At 43.9% G+C, this 22138-nt stretch overlaps 1 protein-coding gene across 1 annotated transcript in view; it reads right to left on the bottom strand.

Annotated features, from left to right (window-relative positions):
- LOC147710107 (zinc-binding protein A33-like) overlaps positions 1–22138 on the bottom strand; it is a 441227-nt gene that overhangs the window by 320599 nt on the left and 98490 nt on the right. Inside the window, exon 3 of the mRNA XM_086920807.1 lies at positions 3475–3551. Within this exon, the coding sequence (XP_086776933.1) occupies positions 3475–3550 (76 nt within the window). The 5' untranslated portion in view covers position 3551. The remainder of the gene's footprint in view (positions 1–3474; positions 3552–22138) is intronic.

Raw genomic sequence — 22138 nt, 5'->3', positions numbered from 1 at the left:
GGACGGAATGTTGCACATTGGCAAAACATTCACCCCCAGTCACAGATCTATCAATCAATCAATCAGTGACACTTATAAAGCGCGCTACATACCCGTAGGGTCTCAAGGCGCTGGGGGGGGGGGGGGGGGGTGCCGCTACTGCTCGAACAGCCAGGTCTTCAGCTTCTTCCTGAAGGAGAGGTGGTCTTGGGTCAGGCGCAGGTCGGGAGGGAGGGAGTTCCAGGTCTTGGCGGCCAGGTAGGAGAAGGACCTTCCTCCTGTAGTCGCTCTTCGGATGCGGGGGACGGAGGCGAGGGCGTGGTTGGCTGATCGGAGGTGGCGTTTGGGATCTGGGTTTAATACATTGTTATTTTGCTCACCACGCCACCCCAGTTCAGACATGGCCATATGCAAATCAGTCTTGACCCTGTGCATCATGGGAACAGTCCATCCCGAACTGCCAAGCCATGTCTACCCTGGACCGTAATCAAGCATCCTAGGACTGGTTTCTGGCTATCAGCCGTTGTTAGCCAGGATAGCTTGACTCCAGTGGCGTAGTGAGCACGGGACCCACGTCTGGGCCTACCCTTCCCACATAGGGCAAACAGAAAAACACCCAAGATGATGGATGGAATGTTGCACATTGGCAAAACATTCACCCCCAGTCACAGATCTGGGTTTTGTCCATTGTTATTTTGCTCACCACGCCACCCCAGTTCAGACATGGCCATATGCAAATCAGTCTTGACCCTGTGCCTCATGGGAACAGTCAAGCCCGAACTGCCAAGCCATGTCTTCCCTGGACCATAATCAAGCAAACTAGGACCGGTTTCTGGCTATAAGCCGTCATCAGCCAGGATAGCTTGACTCTAGTGGCATAGTGAGCACAGGACCCAAGTCTGGGCATTTCCTTCCCACATAGGGTGAACACCAAACACACAAGATGATGGACGGAATGTTGCACATTAGTAAAACATTCATCCCCAGTCACAGATCTGGGTTTAATCCATCGTTATTTAGCTCACCACGCCACCCCATTTCAGACATGGCCATGCAAATCAGTCTTGACCCTGTGCCTCATGGGAACAGTCCAGCCCGAACTGCCAAGCCAATGTCTTCCCTGGACCATAATCCAGCATCCTAGGATCGGTTTCTGGCTATCAGCCATCATCAGCCAGGATAGCTTGACTCCAGTGGCGTACTGAGCACAGGACCTACGTCTGGGCATACCCTTCCCACATAGGGTGAACAGCAAAACACACAAGATGATGGACGGAATGTTGCACATTGGCAAAACATTCACCCCAGACACAGATCTGGGTTTAATCCATTGTCATTTTGCTCATCACACCACCCCAGTTCAGACATGGCCATATGCAAATCAGTCTTGACCCGGTGCCTCATGGGAACAGTTCAGCCCGAACTGCCAAGCCATGTCTTCCCTGGACCGTAATCAAGCAACCTAGGACTGGATTCTGGCTATCAGCCGTCATCAGCCGGGATAGCTTGACTCCAGTGGCGTAGTGAGCACAGGAACCACGTCTGGGCATACCCTTCCCACATAGAGTGAACAGCAAAACACACAAGATGATGGACGGAATGTTGCACATTGGCAAAACATTCACCCCACAGTCACAGATCTGGGTTTTATCCATCGTTACCTTAGACACTCTTCCATGCTATCTCAGATGTTCTTCAATAGATATAATACCTCTGTTATATAGTTCTCCTTAGTTACATCAACTGTGTTGAAGGCTAGTTTATGGATATATATATACGTTTTTATAAAGTCTGCCATATGGATATACCACCTTTGCTGGGAGTTGCTCCATGCAACACCGCTTCTGCTAGGAGGTATTCCAAAGACACGGTCTCACGCATCATCCTTATCAGGAGCCTACTTGAGATAGGCATCCAAGAACTTACACTTTGCTGGGTCTGCTTCTTCATAATGGATATCCCACAAGCTGTCATCCTGGCATCTTACTTCTCTGAAGCTCGCAAACTCCTCTGCAGAATGCCACCGTGTTCACTGCTCAGCCCTACCCTCTTGAATGCATGCATGATCCCTCTTATCAACTTCATCTGTGCGCACAACAACAACATCCTCTCCCACACGGACGGTGTGGAACTTTTACTCTCCCTCTCGGACAAGACTTCCAACACAAGAAACAAGTTTACCGTCTGCATGACCGAAGTTGCTAACTGGTCGAAAGCAGCTGTCTCAATCTAAACACTGGCAAGACAAGAGTAGTGATCTTCAGCAAGAGCACCTCACCAAACTCAGACCTACACCCACACCCAGATCCCACACCAGGAACCCAGAAATAATCATGGACAGCAAACTTTACATGATGACCACACAAGTCAACGCCGTCAATGAATCCTGCTTCCACATCCTGAGGATGTAGAAGATAATCTTCAAATGGCTTCCAAGCAACACTAGAAAAATTGTCACTAAGAGTTTAGTCACCAATAAGTTGGACTTTGGTAGCACACTTTATTCCGGGATCACCAATAAACTCACCAGAAGAAGACTAATCATCCAGAACTTGGCAGTCAGACTCATCCTCAACCTCCACACAGAATGCACCTCGCACCACACCTCAGGAAACTCCACAAGCTCCTGCACACAAAAACACACGTTCAAGGCACTACACAGGTCTCAGCTACCTGAACAGTCACATCTCTTTCCACCAACCACCCAGGCACCTGAACTCAGCAGGACTTCTACTCACACACACCCCACACATACACACAGCCAGATCAGGAGAACAGGACTTCTCTTACATTTCTCCTATAGCGTGGAACAGCCTCACACTCCACATCAGAGCCTCCTCCTCACTTCTTGAATTCCTCAAGAAGCTGAAGACTTGGCTTTCCAATTAACCAACCAACTATAGGCAAGGCTAGGCACATACACCTGCTCAGTGCCAGGAAACCCCTACAAGTGCTGGTGCGCTTTACAAATACATACAGCATAACATGTCAGCCACATGGACGAGTCAGTAATTTGAATGCCAGTCACTGTCAAAATGCAGTGCCTGGAGATCATGAGTTCAAATCCCAAAAGGTCGGATTAGCCTTCGATTCTTTCGTTGGTCAGTAAATTGTGTAATGATAACATATTTTATTTAGTGCACTTAGAAATGAAAGAAGTGCAGTATTTAGCACTATTTTTGACACAGATAAATATTATTTCTGATTCTGGAATCGTAATCAATTCAGAGAACAATGTACATATATGTTTTACCACAATATTGTTTCAGTGATCTTTTGGTGGAGAGTCTAACAGTGTGTTTCCCCCAAAGTGGTTTCAAGTCTTTGCAGCAGAACCCACGTTATGAGAAAACCTCCCTACACTGTGGGAGCTGTCTTTGAATATGAGGGACTTTCTTCCACAAATGTGGTGGGTTCAGGGACTCTGCTAGACTGGAGGATTGTAAAATTAAATAAGGCCAGAAATTATAAAACAAGAAAACAGAGTTAACCTACCTGAAACAGGTGTTTCATGGTACAGACACAGCACCAGCAGTGAGAAGAGTCCTGGCAGGCACGGATGCACCATCATTCTGTGAGAGAAGAAAGAACAAATCCCACAGGTTTCTCATAGAGATCACAGTGATGAACAAAACAATGCAATGAATGAAATAACTACACTTCTCACTAAGGTTTGTGTGTAGAAGGCTGCGATATTTGCTAAGAGTTGCCATGCTTATACTGGACCACAATATGGCAGACGTGCATTACCAAACAAATCTTTACAATAAAAGTTAAATAAGACATGAAATTTACAAAATTAAAAATGAAACAAAATGTGAGATATTATTGTATGCAATGTCTGAACAATTTAACAAAATGAACAGAGATAGAAATTCATACTATTAGTTCAGATCACAATAATTTTATGCTTAGTATACAGCGCCCCAAAAAGCTACTAACTACACCTCTACTATTTTGCTTGAACAGATTCACTTAATTGTTACTCCTTAGTATTAACTATGGTATGAACTGCATATTGATTATTACTCAGGATTCAGTCTAACAATAACAACACGTACAAGGTAAGGGTCCTCCCCACTGGGCCTGCGTTCAGCTCTGTTTATGGATTTGTAGAGCGCATGGCTGCCCAAAGGCTTCCCAGCACTAGGAGAAAGTTGGCATTACGGATGCAAGGATATTAAAGGAAGAGACAAGTTTTAAGTATTTTCCTGAATGCCAATTCATCATTTAACAGATGCAGTTCCACAGGCAGGGCGTTTCACAGGCTAGGAGCTAGTTGCAAGAAGGATCTACCGCCCCACTTAGATCTCTTTATCCTAGTCTGTTTTGTGAGTAGATCTGCAGAGGATCTCAGGGGTCTGCCTGGCATATAGTGTGTGACAAGTTCTTCGATTAAGGCCGGACCTTTGTCATTCATAGCTCCAAGGGCAATACTTAAGGACTTGAACTTGACTCTGGCCTGGATAGGGAACCAGTGTAATGTCTTCAGGGCGGCCTTAGCTGACTTTTGTCTTGGGATGTGCAGTAATATCGTATTTGGGTGCGCCTAGATACAGAGTTACCATAATCCAGCTGCGACACCACTAGGTCCTGGACCATGGTTCTGCGAGTATGTTCAGGAATAAGAGGAAGGATCATCCGGAGCATGCACAGAAGTCCAAAGCATACACCTGATAGTTTCTTGGCTTGAGTTTCCATGGACAGACTTTCGTCTAGCAATATTCCCGGATTTTTAACAGCATTCTTTGGGACAGGGGTTTCTTCCAATTCTGGAGGCCAGCTGATAATGGTTCTTAAGACCGCCTTATTGCCCAAGAACATGAGCTCTGTTTTTCCTCCATTCAGCTTTAGGCTACACTTATTCATGCAATATGCTACTTGTACCATGCACGGTGCCAGGTTGTTGTGTATGGATTGGGGGCATTCCATTACTGATAGAATCAGCTGGGTGTCATCCGCATATGACACTATGGATAATCCAAATTCTTACACTATCTCTGCTAGTGGTTGCATATACAGGTTAAATAGTGTCGGGCTTAATGCAGATCCCTGTGGGACTCTGCACGAGATTCGGAGGGTGTTAGATAGGTGCTCACCTTCCAGTAATTGGAAGGATCTATCTTCTAGATATTAGGTTTTCCACTTTAGCACAGAGCCTGTAATACCCTCTTCCTTTAGCCTGTGGATCATGGTATTGTAATCCACTGTATCAAACGCAGCGCTAAGATCCAGAAGCAGGGTAGCTGCTGTGCCCCCCCGGTCTAGGATTCCTTTTAGTTCCTCTGTGGCCACTAACAGGGCTGACTCTGTGCTGTGTTGCAGTCGGAACCCATGTGAGTGGTATGCAACACCTGATTCCCTTCTAGATAATGGACAGGGCCTAATCGATGTGTTTTCCAGTTATTTTGCCTAACAGTGGCAAAAGTGATATTGGTTGATAATTCCCTGGCTCTGCCGGGTCTAAATGGACCTTTTTCAGCAGTGGCTGGATTATGGTGTGTTTACAGGTTTTGGGATAATCCCTTGTGTAAGAGAGAGTGATATGAGTGCTGCAGTGGTAGAACTAGATCTTTTCCCTACCTGCAGCAAGATGTCTGGTGGAATCGGGTCTTGTGGAGAACCAGATTTAATCTTCTGCAGGATTGAGGTCATCTTCTTCACTTAGATCTGTGAAGTGATCTAGTCTCTGTTTTAATTCTCATGTTATCATTGATACTAGGGTGAACATCAGCACTGTTTGGACTACTGTTTCTTTGCAGGGAGTTAAATATTATTTCCTCCTTATTTTTGAAGAGTTTCGCCATCTGATTACATCTCTCTTTGAATGAGGAGTGCTTGTTTGTTTCCTGATCAGTGGAGGTTAAGGAGCGCACTACCTCAAATAGCTCTCTTGAGGAGTTACATGCTGAATTAATTTTTCCTTTTTTTTTTTTTATATTTTATTGAAAGTTCATGACAATAGCATATCAAATACATACGAGAAAACACGCGCTGACAAAACAATTACCATATAAATATACATACAGAGATATAAATATGCATAACAGATTTTCAACTTATAATAAGGATGTTCGAACAGATTAAAACCATTAATATAAGGAAAAATACAGGAAATATGTTAAAAAGCTATAAGCCCAGAGTTTTTAACCACCTCCATGATGCCACGGGTGACCAGAGCCTTAGTCCCGTATCCCTGGATTTCGCTCCCTTCAGTGCATACAGCTCTGACTCTATGTTATGGATCCCAAGTAGCCTACAAATCCACATCTGAAAGGTTGGAGCCTCGGTGTCCTTCCATGCAGCAGCGATTAATATTCTAAAGACTGCTGTTGCTATAAAAACAAGTGCCTCCGACTCTGTGCTCAAACCCAATTTGGCGTCAACCCCAATTATTAAAAGTGTAGGGGATAGGTCAATCCTGACATCTAGCAGCCCCTCTAAAAACTTTACAATTTCGTTTTTAATTGGCCCTAGTTTCTCACAGCCACAAACATGTGAGGCAGATCGGCAGGGCCCTTACCACATCTATGGCAGTTGTTATCTGCTCTCTTTCCCCAGTCAAACAGTTTTGCCGGTGTGTGATATAAGTTAAATAGAGTTTTAAAATGCTGCGCTCTTAGGTTTGAAGATCGTAGAAACCTTTTATCCATAAGAATGGCTCTGCCTAGATCGATATCGGGGTCACTCAGTTTCCCAACCCAGGTAGCCTCTGTCTTAAGCATGTCATCTGACAGTGTCCCCAAGAATAATGCATACATTTTCCTTATGCGACGGCCGCCTCCCTTCATATAATCTAAAAGTGTGCATTCTTTTGATATATCTATGATGGGTCTCTTGGATTTAATTGTGTTGGTCAATTGTATGTATTTAAACTCTTGAGAGCCTTGAAGTGCATACTGTGACGTCAGGAGATCGAGGGGCCTTAGAGCATCCTTTACCATCACTTGGCCCAATGTGGTGATTCCCTGTCTTTCCCAATGTCTCCAGGACCCATCTGTACTTAAGTGAGGGAATAGCCCTGAGTTCCAAAGTGGAGTATGCTTGTTAAACTTCGGAATGCTCTGGTTCTTCTGTATTGCCAACCATCCCGCCCGGATATCTTCCAATATTTTATACCCTGGGGACTTGAAGAAACGTTTATCATAGTTCCTCAACAGTACCCCATAAGCTTTGTTCCCTAATACTAACTTGTATATGGATGGAATACCGCATTGGCAGTGTATCATATTAGCAGGGAAGAAAAGTATAGCCATATCTGTAAGGAGACAAGACCAGTGGTGGAATTGTAGATTAGGTATACCCAATCCGCACTGTTCCTGGGGTAGAGACATAAATTTGATTGATCTCCTCACCTTACCATATTGCCAGACAAAGTTCATAAAAATTGCCTCCATTTCCCTAATCAAAATATCATCGATTTTAAAGGGGATAGACCTAAATTTATATAAGATTTTTGGAAACATTGTCATTTTAATGACATTGGCCCTGCCTATAATTGATAAATGAAGAGTATTGATTCGCTTTAGATCCTGTTTCATTTTCATCAATAATGGTGAGAAATTATCTTTAATAATTTCCTGTGTCTGGGCATTAATTGTGATTCCCAAATAGACAACTGAGTCAACATACCTATCATCCAGTTTGACTGTTTTACTTGAACATAATACCTGTGTTTTTGCCACATTTAATCTATATCCAGAAGCACTCCCAAAATCAGAGGTGATGTTAATTAATTCCCTCATAGCTCTAGCAGGATCCACAGTGGTGATAGCTATGTCATCCGCGTATGCAGGATTTTGGTTTCAAGTCCGTTGGTGATAATTGGTTTTATATTAATATTGCCCATAATGTGGCAAATCAGGGGGTCGATATACAGTGCAAATAGGATAGGCGAGCACGGGCACCCTTGTCTTGTCCCTCTTGAAATATGGATTGGCTTGGAGCCCTCACCCATTAGCTGGATACTAGCTGTTGGAATGTAATACATGGCCTTAATTGCCTGCAGAAATCGGGGGCCGAATCCTCTGCCCTCCATCACTTTCCAAAGAAAGCTCCACTTAACCCGGTCAAACGCCTTCTCGGCATCGAGGAGGATCATCGCGATTCCCCCCCTCCCCCCCCCCCTCTCCCCAGCATGCATATCAAACAAAGTTATAGCTCTTTTTATATGGTCGGTGGTACCCCTTCCGGGAATGAAACCGTGCTGCCAGGGAGAAACGAGGCCCGCGATAATCCTCCCCATCCGTGAGGCCAGTATTTTAGCGTAGAGTTTGTTATCGCTATTTATTAATGATATAGGCCGATAAGAACCTAGGCTCTCCTTGGGTTTGCCTTTTTTGTGAAAGACCACTATATTGGTTTTAGTCCAGGATTCTGGTATAGTGCCTGTATTAATAACCCTGTTAAATAGATCTAATAGGAGAGGGGCCGTTTCTTCACTCAGGCATTTATAGACTTCCAAGGGTATAAGATCAGGCCCTGCTGCCTTTCCTGCTGATAGATCTTTCAGTGCCTGCAGGAGCTCCTCCATAGTGATATCCTGTTCTAAGGATTCCCTCTCATTGGGCGACAAATTAGTATCTGTATCCTGCCAATTCATACCCGGGTAGGTTGTATCTGCCTCCTCCTTATAGAGAACCTGATAGAATTGCCTAAAAAACCTCTAAAATTTCTGTTGGCTTTTTATAGGTCTGTTCACCATCTTTAATTTCAGTAATGATATTTTTTGAGGTGGCTTGTCTTATCCGAAGCGCTAGGGCCCTGCCTGCATTCTCACCTGTTTCATACATTCCCAGTCTGCGAGTCTGATATTCTGCTGCAGCTTTCTTTGCTAATTGCCGCTGGATATCTGCTTTTATAGTATTTAAGCTATCTAGGCTCTGAGACCCCTGGATCCCGCTGCATACATCTCTCCTATGTTGTTCCTCGGCCTTCGCCAACCTAGCCAAATGACACTCCCTGTCTTCCTTCATATTTTTCCACAACCGTGCAGAAAAGCTAATAGTCTCCCCTCTTAAACCAGCCTTGAAACTATCCCAAACCATGCCACGGGAAGCACTATATCTATTAGCGTCAAAGAAAGATTGGGACCACCCCTTTATATGTGCGATGTAATTACTATCTACTAGAAGTTTTCTATCAAAAGACCACGGTCTCATTTTTTCCCTTGGTTTAGTAATAGACATATTCAAAACTAGGGGATTGTGATCCGAAATTAGCTTTGGGAGCATTGAAATTTCAACATTGCTAAGTTGTGTGGCTGATACTAAAAAATAGTCCAATTTTATATATTTATTGAATGGATGTGAAAAGTATGTGAACCCAGGTTCATCTTTCTTTAGATTACCCCAGACATCCTTCAGGCCATAAGAATGAATTATAGAGGAGATCGCCCTGAATACCCGGGGCTTTCGACCATTATATAGGGTGTTACCTGTAAAATCTGCTGAGATATTGAGGTCGCCGCAAAATACCAAAGGTGATGGCCAGTTAGTGAGCTCCCTTTCAATATAATCCATCACCCCTGGATCGTCCAGATTGGAACCATACACTGAACAGAGAGTGATACCTAATTTCAATTCACATATAGCCCATCTTCCCAACGGGTCAGCTTTTGATTTTTTGACCCCACCCAATCCAACCCGGCCTATGATGGCTACCCCCCTTACAGTTGAGGTCTGTGAGGAACAAGACAATATTTCATACCCCCTTATGTTTAACCAATGTTTCTTTTTCCATGGCAGGTGAGTCTCTTGTAAGCAGACAATATCGGGCCTTATTAATTTAACATACTCCTCGAACTTTTCCCTCTTTTTCCAATCGTTCAGTCCTCCTATATTAAGGCTAATTATCTTAATCCTTGACATAGCCCTGGAGAGAAACCAGCCAACAAGCTAACCAGTCATATTGTATCCTGTATCTAGCAATGACAAGTGTAGCCACTTTCAACAGCTCCGATATATCAAAAAACATATTTATTGCATGAACTTTCTTTTTGCTTCTTTTTCCCCCTTCCCCACCCCCCTGACCCCAACTCACCCCCCGGTGAGGCGCGCAGACTGAGTCTGTGCATGTGATGGGTGCGGCAATGGACACAGTGCAATCAATAAATCCAACTTCAACCTCGGCTTTATGTGTACCCGCGATTTTCCCTCGAATCTCCCACAAATCACCCCACAAATCTCCCTAACGTGACACGCTTTACTATGTGAGATTCAAACTTAACCTTGAGCTAAGCTAAACCTAAGACTTCATCCAGTAACAAGAGTTGGGATCTTTGCCTTTGTTAGATTGCATGAATAATGAACATGTTATAGAGAGTCTAGAAACTCCTGAGCCTTGATTTCCGAGGAGAAATACATGGTCTTGCCTAGGTGGATAATCTTTAACTGGGCAGGATTGATGAGGTAGACCTGTACCCTTTTGTCCTGGAAAGGTTTAATTAATTGCCTTAATCTCCATCTTCGTTCCACAGTGGAGTGAGAGAAATCCGGCCTAACAAAGAAGGTCCCTCCTTCAAATGTTCTTTTAGAGTCAGGCCGGGCTTTCTCTGAAATGGACTGGCGAAGAAGAAAATTGCCTATATAGATTAAGATTGCTCTAGGCTTATCCCCTTCTCTGGCATTTTTTCTCAATCTGAAGGGTGTCCTATGTGCTCTCTGTATTTCAGTGGCCCAGTTCCAACCGGCGATGTCCGGGAAGGCTTTCTCAAATATTTTAACGATAAACATCTTAACATCCTGGCCCTCTGCCCCTTCCGGAATATCCAGGACCCTGAGGTTGTTCCTTCTTTGCCTGTTCTCAAGGTCCTCCAGCTTCCACTGGACGTCAATTGCTTGGGCTCCAAGAGTTTCCACTTTATTTGTGGCTGCAGCCGCCTCAGCTTCGGTGGCGACCACCCTCTCTTCTAGATTTGAGACCCTATCTCCCACACTTACCTAGGCTTTAGAAAGCTTCCTGACCACTGCTTTCATCTTTCTTATCGCAGCCTGGGATTTGAGACTGTCTGCCCGAGTTTCTTCTCTGTGAGCAGTTATTCCTTGGTGAATTGATTCCATCATCGCCATCATTGACACCTGTGTGGGCTCATTGTGACTTACGTTGCCCGTCGCCGGGTTAGGATTCCCTTGAAGGGATGTTGTAGGAGAGTGGTCCCAAGTCAGTGCTGTGTGGTCTCTTTGAGGAGGCACATTTTTTATAATAGATGATGGTAACCCTACCTCACTATCGCTCTCTGTTTCCGGATTGCTGCCATCAATATCTGAGCTATGTAACTCATCATCCTTCTCTGACCAGTTGGCCTCCTCTGTAACAGAGAAGAAGCACTCGCTGGGGGTCTTTCCTTTTCCCTCTCACCGTGAGTGGCCCCGGAGTAGATTGTATTGGCTTTAGAATTGGCAAGTAGACCCCTATGGCTCTCAGGGGCCGTGGTAAGACTGATACTCTCTTTGAATATATCAGCTGTAGATAAGCCTTCTTGATCACCCTCGTCGTTAGTTGGTAAGACTTCTGACCCTTCCGTTGACGAAAACAACCAATCTTGTGAGGGTAATGACAGGGGTAATGAGGTGGTGCACTCATTGTTGTTGGAAGCACAGATATCGCCAGATCCCAATCCAACAGCTAGAGACTCTGAGTGCATCATTAAAGACTTGCCCCCACCTGCGGTGTCATCCCTGGCTTCCTCCACCTGACATAACTGAGGGATCTGTGTCTGTGGGTGTAGATTTGAGACTGATAGTGCTGCAATTTGCAGTGCCGGGTCTATGCCTGGGTTCTCAGCTAGAGTATTGGCCGGTAATGGTAAAGCGGGCAGCTCACATGGTACAGAAAGTGCAGGTAGCACAGGTAGTACAGATAACACCGGTAGCCCAGAGTTCACAGCTGCTGGCGCTGGCTCAATATCCTTCAGTTTTCTTTTCTTTTCATTCCGATTCAGCATTTCCACCACGCTGACCGTCGCAGTGGCTGTAGCTTGACGGGTTCTGATCTTAGGGGAGTTCTGCCCTGTGGGCGGTTGCAGCTTTGCCCGCCCTGACACAGCTTCTGATGCTGCCCCCTCCAACCCGGTGTTTGCCACATTGTCCATGCTCGGAGTATTATCCGAGTTGCCAGATGCAGAGGCGCCATCCGCCATACCTTTTTTTTTTGTCTTTCCCCCGGTGTTGATTTTAGGTGCCATAGATACAAATGCTATCAGCAGAGAGATCCCCTGCCTCACCTTGACCGGTCCGCTGCAGCACAGAGCGTCTCCACGTCCTTGTGCCGGGCTGTCGGGTCTGTCCGGTCTGACAAGTCTGCCAGGTCCGCTGGAGTTGCTGCCGTTTCCGCTCCGCTTCCCTGGTCCCGCCGGTCCTGTGTGGCCCCGCCTCCAGGCTACGCGAACTCCGCGAGCTCTGCTAGGGCTACTGCGAGCTAATCCGACTCCCAGCGCCGCTGCAGCTGTAGCCAGGAGCCTCCGCAGACCCGTGCGAGGCAGCCCACTGCCAAAGACACTGGAAAGCATCAGGATTGCATCAGGATTCAAAGAGGTAATTTCCAGCCGCTTTTGAATGCCGCTATGCTTCTACGGCATTTTGCTCTGTCTGAGCGTTTGGTTGTGTCTCGCCAGTGCAGAGTGCTCTTGTAATGCCCCGTGAGTCTTAGGGGTCAAGTAGCCTCGAGGTTTACTGTAGCCTTGTTTCTTTAGTGATCCCTCATTGCTGACATTAACGGAGAGTGCCTGGATGTCGGGGTTGAATCAAAATACATTATTCCATCCCTGCGCTGTGTCCAGTGCTGCCGCTCAGCCGCTGATCACGGCCGCCATCTTGCCTCGGGAGTCGAGTCCTGAATTAATTTTTCCATCAAAATGTTTGGCTTGGCAAGTAGAGGATCTATGGTTAAATTCTTTCAGTCTCTTATACAAAGCTGTTAAACCTGCTTGGTTAAGACACTACCAGCTCTTTACACTCCATCGGGCTTACCTTTCCCCCCCAACGGCTTTCTAAATTCCAGCTAGGAAAGTGTTGTAATAAGTGCCTCCTCCCAGCAGCTTCCGACATTCATATGTTTTGGGACTGTTCTGCTATAAGTGGCTACTGGGAAGAGGTAAGGGTCACCATGGAGTCAATTCTCAAATCCCCGATTTTCATTAGTCTGGCACTAATTATATTTGGACTTGAGGAAAGTATTAAGGGGAGAGAGAGGACCTTCCTTTTCTATGCAATTCTCCTTGCAAGAAGGCAAATTTGCAAACACTGGCTCGATTCCAACCCTCCAACCCATGCAGAATGGCTGTCATCCCTTTATAAAACATCAAAGATAGATACAGCTAGGTCTGGTAGTCCTATGAGTCTTGCCTTCTGGAATCTTTTAATCAATTGGAGTCGTTGAGTTAGTCAGGCCTTCGTGGTTTTTTTTTTCCCCCGAGTACGATGATTATGCCCTTCTACTCCATGGTCCAGAAGGGGTCTGCCAGACCACGACGAAACAAGGGCCACAGGCTGTGATAGGCCTTGATGGAGTTCGATCTCCCTGAAAGTACCTTCCGCCAAAGTCACATATCTGTCCGAGTACAGGAGGAGGTCATGTCTCCACTGCTCTCTCCTGGAAGGATAATAAGGTGGTTGAATACTTCTTGGAACGAGGATACGGCAAATGAGGACAAAAAAAAATGTTTGGCTTGGGCTTGGATCATCTCATTATCATACTGTCTAATAGCCAGCTTGTATTGGCTTTTGATGTCAGGATCATAGATTTTCCTCCATTGTCTTTCTAATTTCTAATGCTCTCTACACATAAATTAAATATTTACTCGCTGACTGAGTACAGGCAGTGTCATCTCTTTCAAGCAAAATCCTCTAATCATCTGTCTTTTTCACTGTGTAGATTCACATGGTCAGTTTAAATATTCTTCACAGTTGTACAAAGATCAGCAATAGGTACTACAAATCAATGTTTGTTACATAAATCTTTTCATCAAACTGTAGAGTACTTTCACCAGTCGCCTCTGCCTAGGCTCTCATCACACCATGTAGCAAGTCAATCACAGAATATAATTTGGAAATATAAACTACTTATTTCAATACCAAGTTAGTGAGACAAGAAGTGTAAACTTAAATAATGTGACTTTCTCATTGCTATAATCTGACCTTGCATTCCCACACAGAACAAACTGAAACATTTATATTTTATTATAATAAAAAATCAGTCAATCATCTTTAAAAGATCATCTACACTGCAATGCTTTTACAAGTTAAAACATTCTGTATGTGTGATATCTTCTAGAATGGATTCCAAGGACGTTGCCCTCAACCTGCGCTTGGTGCAAACGCATTTACGTTTTATCATTCCTATTGTATTCCTTAGCAAAGCTTGTTGTGCTTCTATTAAAAAAATCCTTGCAGCTGTCCAAACATCTATTTTGAAGGAGGGAAAACATATATTTGTTTTTTCTCCCGTACCAGCACTAGAAGCAGCCACCAAGGCAAGCATTCCTAATGCTCAGGCCATATACAAGAGATGGGTACAGTGGATGTAAAGTTTCAATATGATCCAACTCTTTGCACACAAGCTTTCCTTCTACATGCACAAGATGTTGTTCTGACTCTTGCTACTTTACCCATTGAGTCTTACCAGAGCATATACTATAATGATGGTTCTGCCCAACCTGCATTTGGTATGAAGTACAAAACTCCATAGCCTGTGCGGCTCTACAAGCTGTAGTGCATGATGATGAGTTCATCCCATAGCACACTCACACTAAAATCTTAGGTGATAGCACTACACAACATTCAGAATTACATGCCCTGTTGCTTTCATTCAAGAGGCTGACTCATCTGTTCCCAAACTTATTGTGTCCAGTTCATCCTTTTTTGTGCAGGGTTACAATGTTGATTTCCAGCATTAGTGGTTGAATGGAATCAAAGATTCAAAGGGAAAACCTATAAATATTAAATAGCTCTGGGGAAGGTAGCTATCTTACAAGACAAGTTCCATTTGTTCATGTAAGGCACCATTGAGGCCATCAGTGTGAGGGTGTTCACGCTAAATGAAAGCTAGTGGCAAAAGCTGCATTTCAGACCGTCGGAGTAGCAGTCTTAACCAGATCTTAAACAAATATCAACACAGATATTGAACAGCCATAAATGCAACCAAGCAAGCAGGGAAGTCTCCTAAAGGCTTTACTCTCAAATACCCCTACACCCTCAATTCAGATAACATTTCTGTGCTCACAATACCAGCAGTGGGAGACGTAATAATACCTAATAGTCTGTCTAGTTTAGCTTTCATCAAAGAAGCAGATATGGGGTGGGCTTCTGCCCATGCAGTAATTAAAGCTACTTTAGTAATGCTACAGCAACCACTCCTGGTAGCCCAGTTTATATAAACATACCATGGACTATGTTAGACAGTATGAAATGTGTTAATAGATTAAACACTCCACTGTAAAAATACTTTTGCCAATTCTCCTCATGATTTCAAATAGCCCCTTCTGGGTGATTTATGTGGACCACATCGGTCTCTCAATCCAGCTAACCGATTCAAGTAAATGTTGTTAGCGAGTGATTTATGTTCTGAATTCCTATAGGTTTGGCCACAGAAGCAAACTCTTCAGCAGTAGTAAAAGATTTGCAGTTTCTAGTGTCAATGGGGGCAGTTCATTCATTTTATTCAGATAATGGTCCTGCATTTGCCTCTAAGGCTTACATGGATTCAATGTCTGCTCTGAGAGTTTATCTGCAATTAAGCAGCCCATTCAAAGCTGAACCGAACAGCATTGCAGGGAGAATTCAACAGGCGATGCCTGTTCGGAGCTAAGTTCAGGTCGTAGCTCGTACCACAATCTGCATGGAGTTCAGAGAGCATTAAATAAATTGCCTAGATGAGTATAGGGAGGAAGCACTTCATGTGAGTTTCTCTTCGAAGTTCCTATCTATGTGCCTGGCTTAAATAATTCTGGGAAGGTGACAGTTAAAGATAAATTTGACATGGAGGAATGTTTGGATGCTTTACATAGTATCCAAGACATCAGAGACATGCTGACTAATACAAACCACTCTGACGTCTCCACCTGTGAAGAGAAGGTTATCGGTGCTGCTGACGGTCGAATCGCCAAAGTTATGGACTTAGGGGCACATTACCAAGCAGGGCGAGAGGCAATTATCGCCGCTTTAGCGGCCGTTTTCAGCCGCTAAGTGGCAATAATTCTATCGCCCTATTAGCAAGCTGTCGCTAACTGATGTTAGCGACAGCTTTTAGGCGATAGCGAGCGGTTTGGGGCCCGCTTTACATGTCAGCGATGTTTATCGCTAACAACATGCAAAGTGGGTGTACCCAACCAGTTAGCGACTGAAAGCAGTCGCTAACGTCGCTATCGCCTATTAGCAAGGCAGGCGTAGCGATGGAAATATTCGCGGTAAGCGCGAATATCTCCAAATACTAACACCTGCCCAGACCAGTTCTTAGCAATGTTATCCAATGGGAGGTGGATAGCATGGCTAAGAGCATTTCGTCGCTAATGCGTGAATATCGCTGTATTCACACATTTCGCCGCTATCGCTGGATATTTTAGCACAATGGAGAAAAACGTTGCTAGTAGCATGTTTTCTCCGCTAACATATCCAGCGATATGCAGCGATAAAAAAAATGCGCTAAGCGCCTTTTGCGATAAATATCGCTATTCCTTGGTAATATGCCCCTTAGTTCATGAAAACCTCCATGGCAAGCAAGCTTTTGAACTATCCTACAGACCACCTGTCTCTGTTCTTGGGGGAAAAATGTAACAGAACTGTTATACTGCCTCCTTTGCCTGGATCAAGAAAAACCAGACAAGCGTCTATTGATCACGTTAAAAATTATTGGAGGGATTAGGAAGGATCTCCTCCAATTCTAAATGATCTGCATCGGACACTTTAGCGGGGAAATGATAGGGGGTCTGAGTATATGAGCCACCTTGGTTGGGACCTCTAAGTACCCACCACTGTTATTAATAGGGCTTACAGGAACCTCCTGAGTTGTTTTGAACTTCGGGGACAATATATCCTCCTCCTGAAGTCAGTCTACCCCCTCTAAACTCGATAAGGCTGCAAAGCGGTTAGCAGTAATGATGTTAAACGATGGAGCAAGATTATTCAACGAGGTCATAGGTTTACAGTTGTCTACAAGGGGTCTCGGATAGAAGTAACTTAAAGTTTTGGTGGATGTACCTCCCTCGTCGCTGCTACTGTACCAATCTCTGATAAAAGAGGTAGCCCTATGATCTTTGAAATTTATGATTATAATGTCTCCATACATGTCCTTTGGTCTTTGACCCAGCCAGGGTAACCTCCTCACATTTAAAATGTTACCATCTATGCTTGCTGGTAGAGGCCAATTTATGCTTAGCCAGTGCATGACCTTGTTTTTTAGGGCCAGATAACTTTCAAGTTGGCCTGACTTCCGCTCCGGAACCCCTGTTAGCACTATTACATAGGGTTCTGCTTCCGGCGGAAGATTTACATGCAACGCCTTCCCTCTTGAGTTTCCATGCACGGTAGGCCTTCCCCCAAGTGGATTATCCAGCTTATGGTCAGGAATATTACTTTGATCTACACAAACACCTGCAATAGTTACCACATACAGTGTAAGTAAGCTGTGCCAATGATAGCTGTAAAGGAACCCTTTTACTTAATTAAGGAAAATATGGATTTTTCTGATTTCTTTCTGACCATGTTCTAAAAGAAATAAATGTTTCCTCACCACAGGAATATACACTATTTATAATGAATTAAATAACAATTCAGAAAAAGGTGCTGCAGAAAGAATAATGCAGTTAGACCAAGAAAACAACTGAATGCACACACTTTCTAAGAGAGTGCACTCATTAAACCAGATTTTGTCCACAGCCCTGTTTCAACCTTACAAAACTGAAGAGGCACCATACAGTTAGTGACACTCCAACTATCACTTGGCGTATGCATGCTTATTTCCTTGCCCATTTAAACGTTTAATTTTCATGACGGTCAGAAATATAGATCCTTTGGCTGGTATGAAACTATGCACAAATGCACAATTGTTCTATTCATGGAAGTTTCCTTTTTCTTACATTTCTTTAAATGAAAATGAATATGTCTTTGTGTATTGCAGCACAGCAAATTACAGAAATCCTCTTGGATGCTCCCTTCAATGAGGCACCATATCCTTACACGGAATGTGTAGTGCTTTAATGCCAGGGTTAAGCTGTGTTTTACCTGTTTCCCCATTGCCTCCATTCCTACTCATGAAGAACTCCTGAATAATGGTTCTCATTTATTTCTAGCAAATGTTACCTGCTGTGGGTTGGAACTCAGACAGTGGTACCTGATAACAGTTACAGAAATTATTCAGTGTGGTTGAATGACCTTGTCTCCACTGCCTTAAAAAGTATATGTGTTTTGATAATTGAAAAATGCTAATGACTGTTCTCTTGCATAAAGATGTCCCTTTGACTTTAGAAACTGATGTTTATAATCTGCAGACAGACAGAATTGTTTCAGAAATTCAGGGGCTGTTACACATGCAAGAACCAACACATTTCGCAGACATTGTGTGAGCAATGATTTATTCATCAGTGTTGTGCATCTTTTCTAAGAACATTGGATCTGGTCTGGTGACTTGGTTTGATGCAGTATTTTTAAATGATTCTGTCATTTTTTCATTCTTTGTCCTCCAGCCTTCTTGGAGCATTTCTGATCACAACACTGTTAATCAGCTGAGGTATCATCATCTTTCTCCTGTTCCGACAAGGAATCAGCAACATGGAGTGCACGTATACACCTCAACTAACCTGCAGAGAGAGTCTAGCATGCTACTTGAGATATGCTTTGCTATCTGAACTCAGCGAGCACTGGATGCTCACCTTTTTGCAAAATAGATCCTGCACAAGTCAAACCTGTGTTCTGGTGCATAACCTCACTGAAATAATCTTTGACTTTCAACTGGAACCTCACCCAGTGGCTTACCTTTCTATAGAAACAATCATTAAACCTCGAAATGAGCACTAGAGACAATGTTGATCAATTCACCTGTCCCATCTACAATATTCTATTTATGACAGAGCAAAATCAACAGTGGTATTTTCCGACGCAGCTCTTGATCTGACTCATTGTTATGCTTCGAGCCCAATGGAGAGAAGCTTCAATCACCATTGAGTACCTCAGATGAGCAACCAATTGCTGGTCCATCATAAACACAAATTGTTAACAATGAACATGTTCTACATGGATTACCTAAAGACAACACGTATGCTACATGTGCACCTGACAATGTCGACATATCAACTGATGAGGAATTAACTCAACAAGTGAGTCAGCCAACAAACAGCAACAATATCAGTCTTGTCAGGCTTAGCGTGGTCTTCCCCAAAAACCTTTGCCTCTCGTACTTCATTTTGATGCTCTTATTAGAATTGGCATTGGGACTTTAAACCAGTGTAAAGTACTTGTGATTCCTTCCCTAAAACCTAGTTAAATTGACTTATACCCAATTGGCATGTTTAATCTATTTGTTAGTCCCACGTAGAGTGGTATACCATGTACCCAGGGCCTGTAAATAAATCCTGCAAGTGGGCCTACATCCCTTATTGTTCCACCCACTTTAGTAGTATTTTAAAAACATGTCCCAGGCCTGTCATTGCAGCCTGAAAGCAGTTTTGAGATGCCATATTGACTTGGCATTAAAACACCTTTTCAAGCCTTAAGGTCCCCTTCTATTACACATAACTCACCCCTAAGGCAGCCCTTACGTAGTCCTTAGAGCAAGGTGCTGTGTAATGAAAAGTTTGAACATGTACTTTTAAGTTTTACAAGTCCCGGTAGCGAAAAACACCTAAACCTTTTTTTCTCTACTGTATGGCCTACCACTACCACTCCTACAGGATGACATTAAGGATTCCTTATTATATTTAATAAGTTATAAATTCCAATTGGAAGCAGGTAACTTGATGTCTATGAAATTGCAATGATAAACCATCTTTAATAGTAAAGTCACATTTTTCATTACAATTTTGAAAAGTGAACTTTTAGAAAGTTGGCATGTTCCTGCCTTTACCCCTTTTTGTGCCTGGTTTGGGTCACATTACTGGGAGTAATTGACAGACTGTGTCAATGCTTCTCAGGCAGTAACACAATAAAGGGATTAGGTGTGCCTGGGTGGGCCATCTGATAGCAGGATGGGGCGGAGCTGAGCACAGTCCTATTTGCAACTGAATAGCTTATACCTTGCCAGGGCAGGGGAGTTAAGAAATTCCATGCACTTCAAAGCCACTGTCTAGAAGTGTCTCCCTCCTTCCAGGACAAGGGCACACAGGTAATAAAGTAAGACCTCAGGCTCCAACTCTTCAGTGCACCGCTGTGGATACTATGCCAGGAAGAAGGACTGCTGTGCTGCTAATAGGACTGATACTCTGCTGGACCGCTAATCTGCTGCTGCTTTGCTGGAATGTTTTCTTTTTGCGCTGATGTCCTCTTGCCTTGGGGAGAAGAAGAACACAACCTTCAACTTCATCCTGAACCCAGGGCTACCAGAGTGACTCCAATGTCTTGTCTGCTGGCCTCCTGCACGGAGCCTCAGAGACATAAAAGGCTTGTCAACATCGTGCAGCATCAGCTGGACTAACCTAAAGTGAGTTCTTGACCCACAAGTTGTGCCCCTCAGGTCCTGTATGCTTGGTCTGGCTCTGAAAGCTGTATTCAAGCTTTTGGTTTCAACATTCATCCCAAGGGACATCGCTGGGATAGGATAGATGGAATAACTGTTTAGAATGGGATGTGGTAAATACTAGGTATTTAAGATTTAAAGCTAAAAAATCAGAAGGTGTCACTACTTGAGTCCTGAAAGAACCACGTCTTCAGTTTTTTGTGAAACTCACATGATTTTCCATGAGACAAAGTACTAGCAAGAGGTTGTTCTAGTGGGTAGCTCTAGGATAGGTGAAGGAGCAACCCCCTGTTCTGACTTTTCTGATGTGTGGAGTTTTGGCTAGGACGAGGCTGCCGGACCTAAGGTTGCGAGAGGGAACATAGAATTCCAGTTTGTCCTGCAATATTGTAGTTTATACCAACACTCTCTCTGTGCACATGGCATAGGAGCTTAAAAACAGCTCTTTTTCTGATAGGAAGCCAATGTAAATCTTTCAGACAGGCCGAGGCTGAACTGTACTTAGTTTTGTTGCAAACCAGTTTGGCTGCTGCATTCTGAACAACCTGTAGGCAGGAAAAAATATAGACAGCCAAGCCAACATAATGCGCATTTCGGTAGTCTAGATTGCAGGTAAGTAGGACGTGGGTAATGGTTTTCCTCCACTTTAAAGGGATCCACATGAAAAGTCTCCTGATTAGTTTTAGAGTAGCAAAGCTTTTGCCACAGAGAGCTCGGACTTCGTCCTGCATGTTTAGTACATTATTTACCAGGATTCTCAGTTCTTTCACCGCATATTTGGGCATAGGAACAGTGCCAAATTACTTGGGCCACCAAGTTGTGTCACAGACTGAAGATGCATAGCAGTATTGCTGATTTGTCTGCATTTAATTTTAGGCGGTGGGCTAACATCTAGTCCACAGTTTCTGAGAGGCAGTGGTTCAGATTAGGTTTGATGGTCTCATAGTTGTCCATGAATGCAATCAATAACTGGGAATCATCGGCGTATGACCAGATGTTTAAATTCCATTTTCTACCAATCGTAGCTAGAGGAGAGACATGCGCATTAAATAGAGATGGGCTGAGGGAGGCTCCCTGCGAAACACCGCATTTGAGAGTTTTGGGGTTGAAGGAGAAGGAGCTCATTTGTACCGATTGGGTTCTATTCAGCAGAAAAGAGTTGAACCACTGAAAAGCCTTAGAATGAAGCCCTTTATTATGTAAAGTTCTTAGCAGTTGGTCATTTGAAACGGTGCCCAATGCCGCGGACAGCTCCAAAAGGATCAAGGCAACAACTTTACCCTGATCTAGCAAAAGTTGGATGTTGTCTAGTATGGCCAGTAGGGTAGCCTCAGTGCTGTTGGAAGCACTAAAGCCGGTCTGAGTAGGATCCCATAGTTCATTTATCTCAAAGTAGTTGATTAGCTGTTGGTTTACCAAATTCTCGAAAACTTTGGACAGGTTAGGAAGTTGGGAGATCGGTCTATATAATATTAGTAACCTCTATGCCAGCATTTTT

Source organism: Lissotriton vulgaris, chromosome 5 (assembly GCF_964263255.1).
Source record: "Lissotriton vulgaris chromosome 5, aLisVul1.2, whole genome shotgun sequence".
NCBI lineage: Eukaryota > Metazoa > Chordata > Amphibia > Caudata > Salamandridae > Lissotriton > Lissotriton vulgaris.
This window is presented reverse-complemented; position numbering and strand designations above follow the sequence as displayed.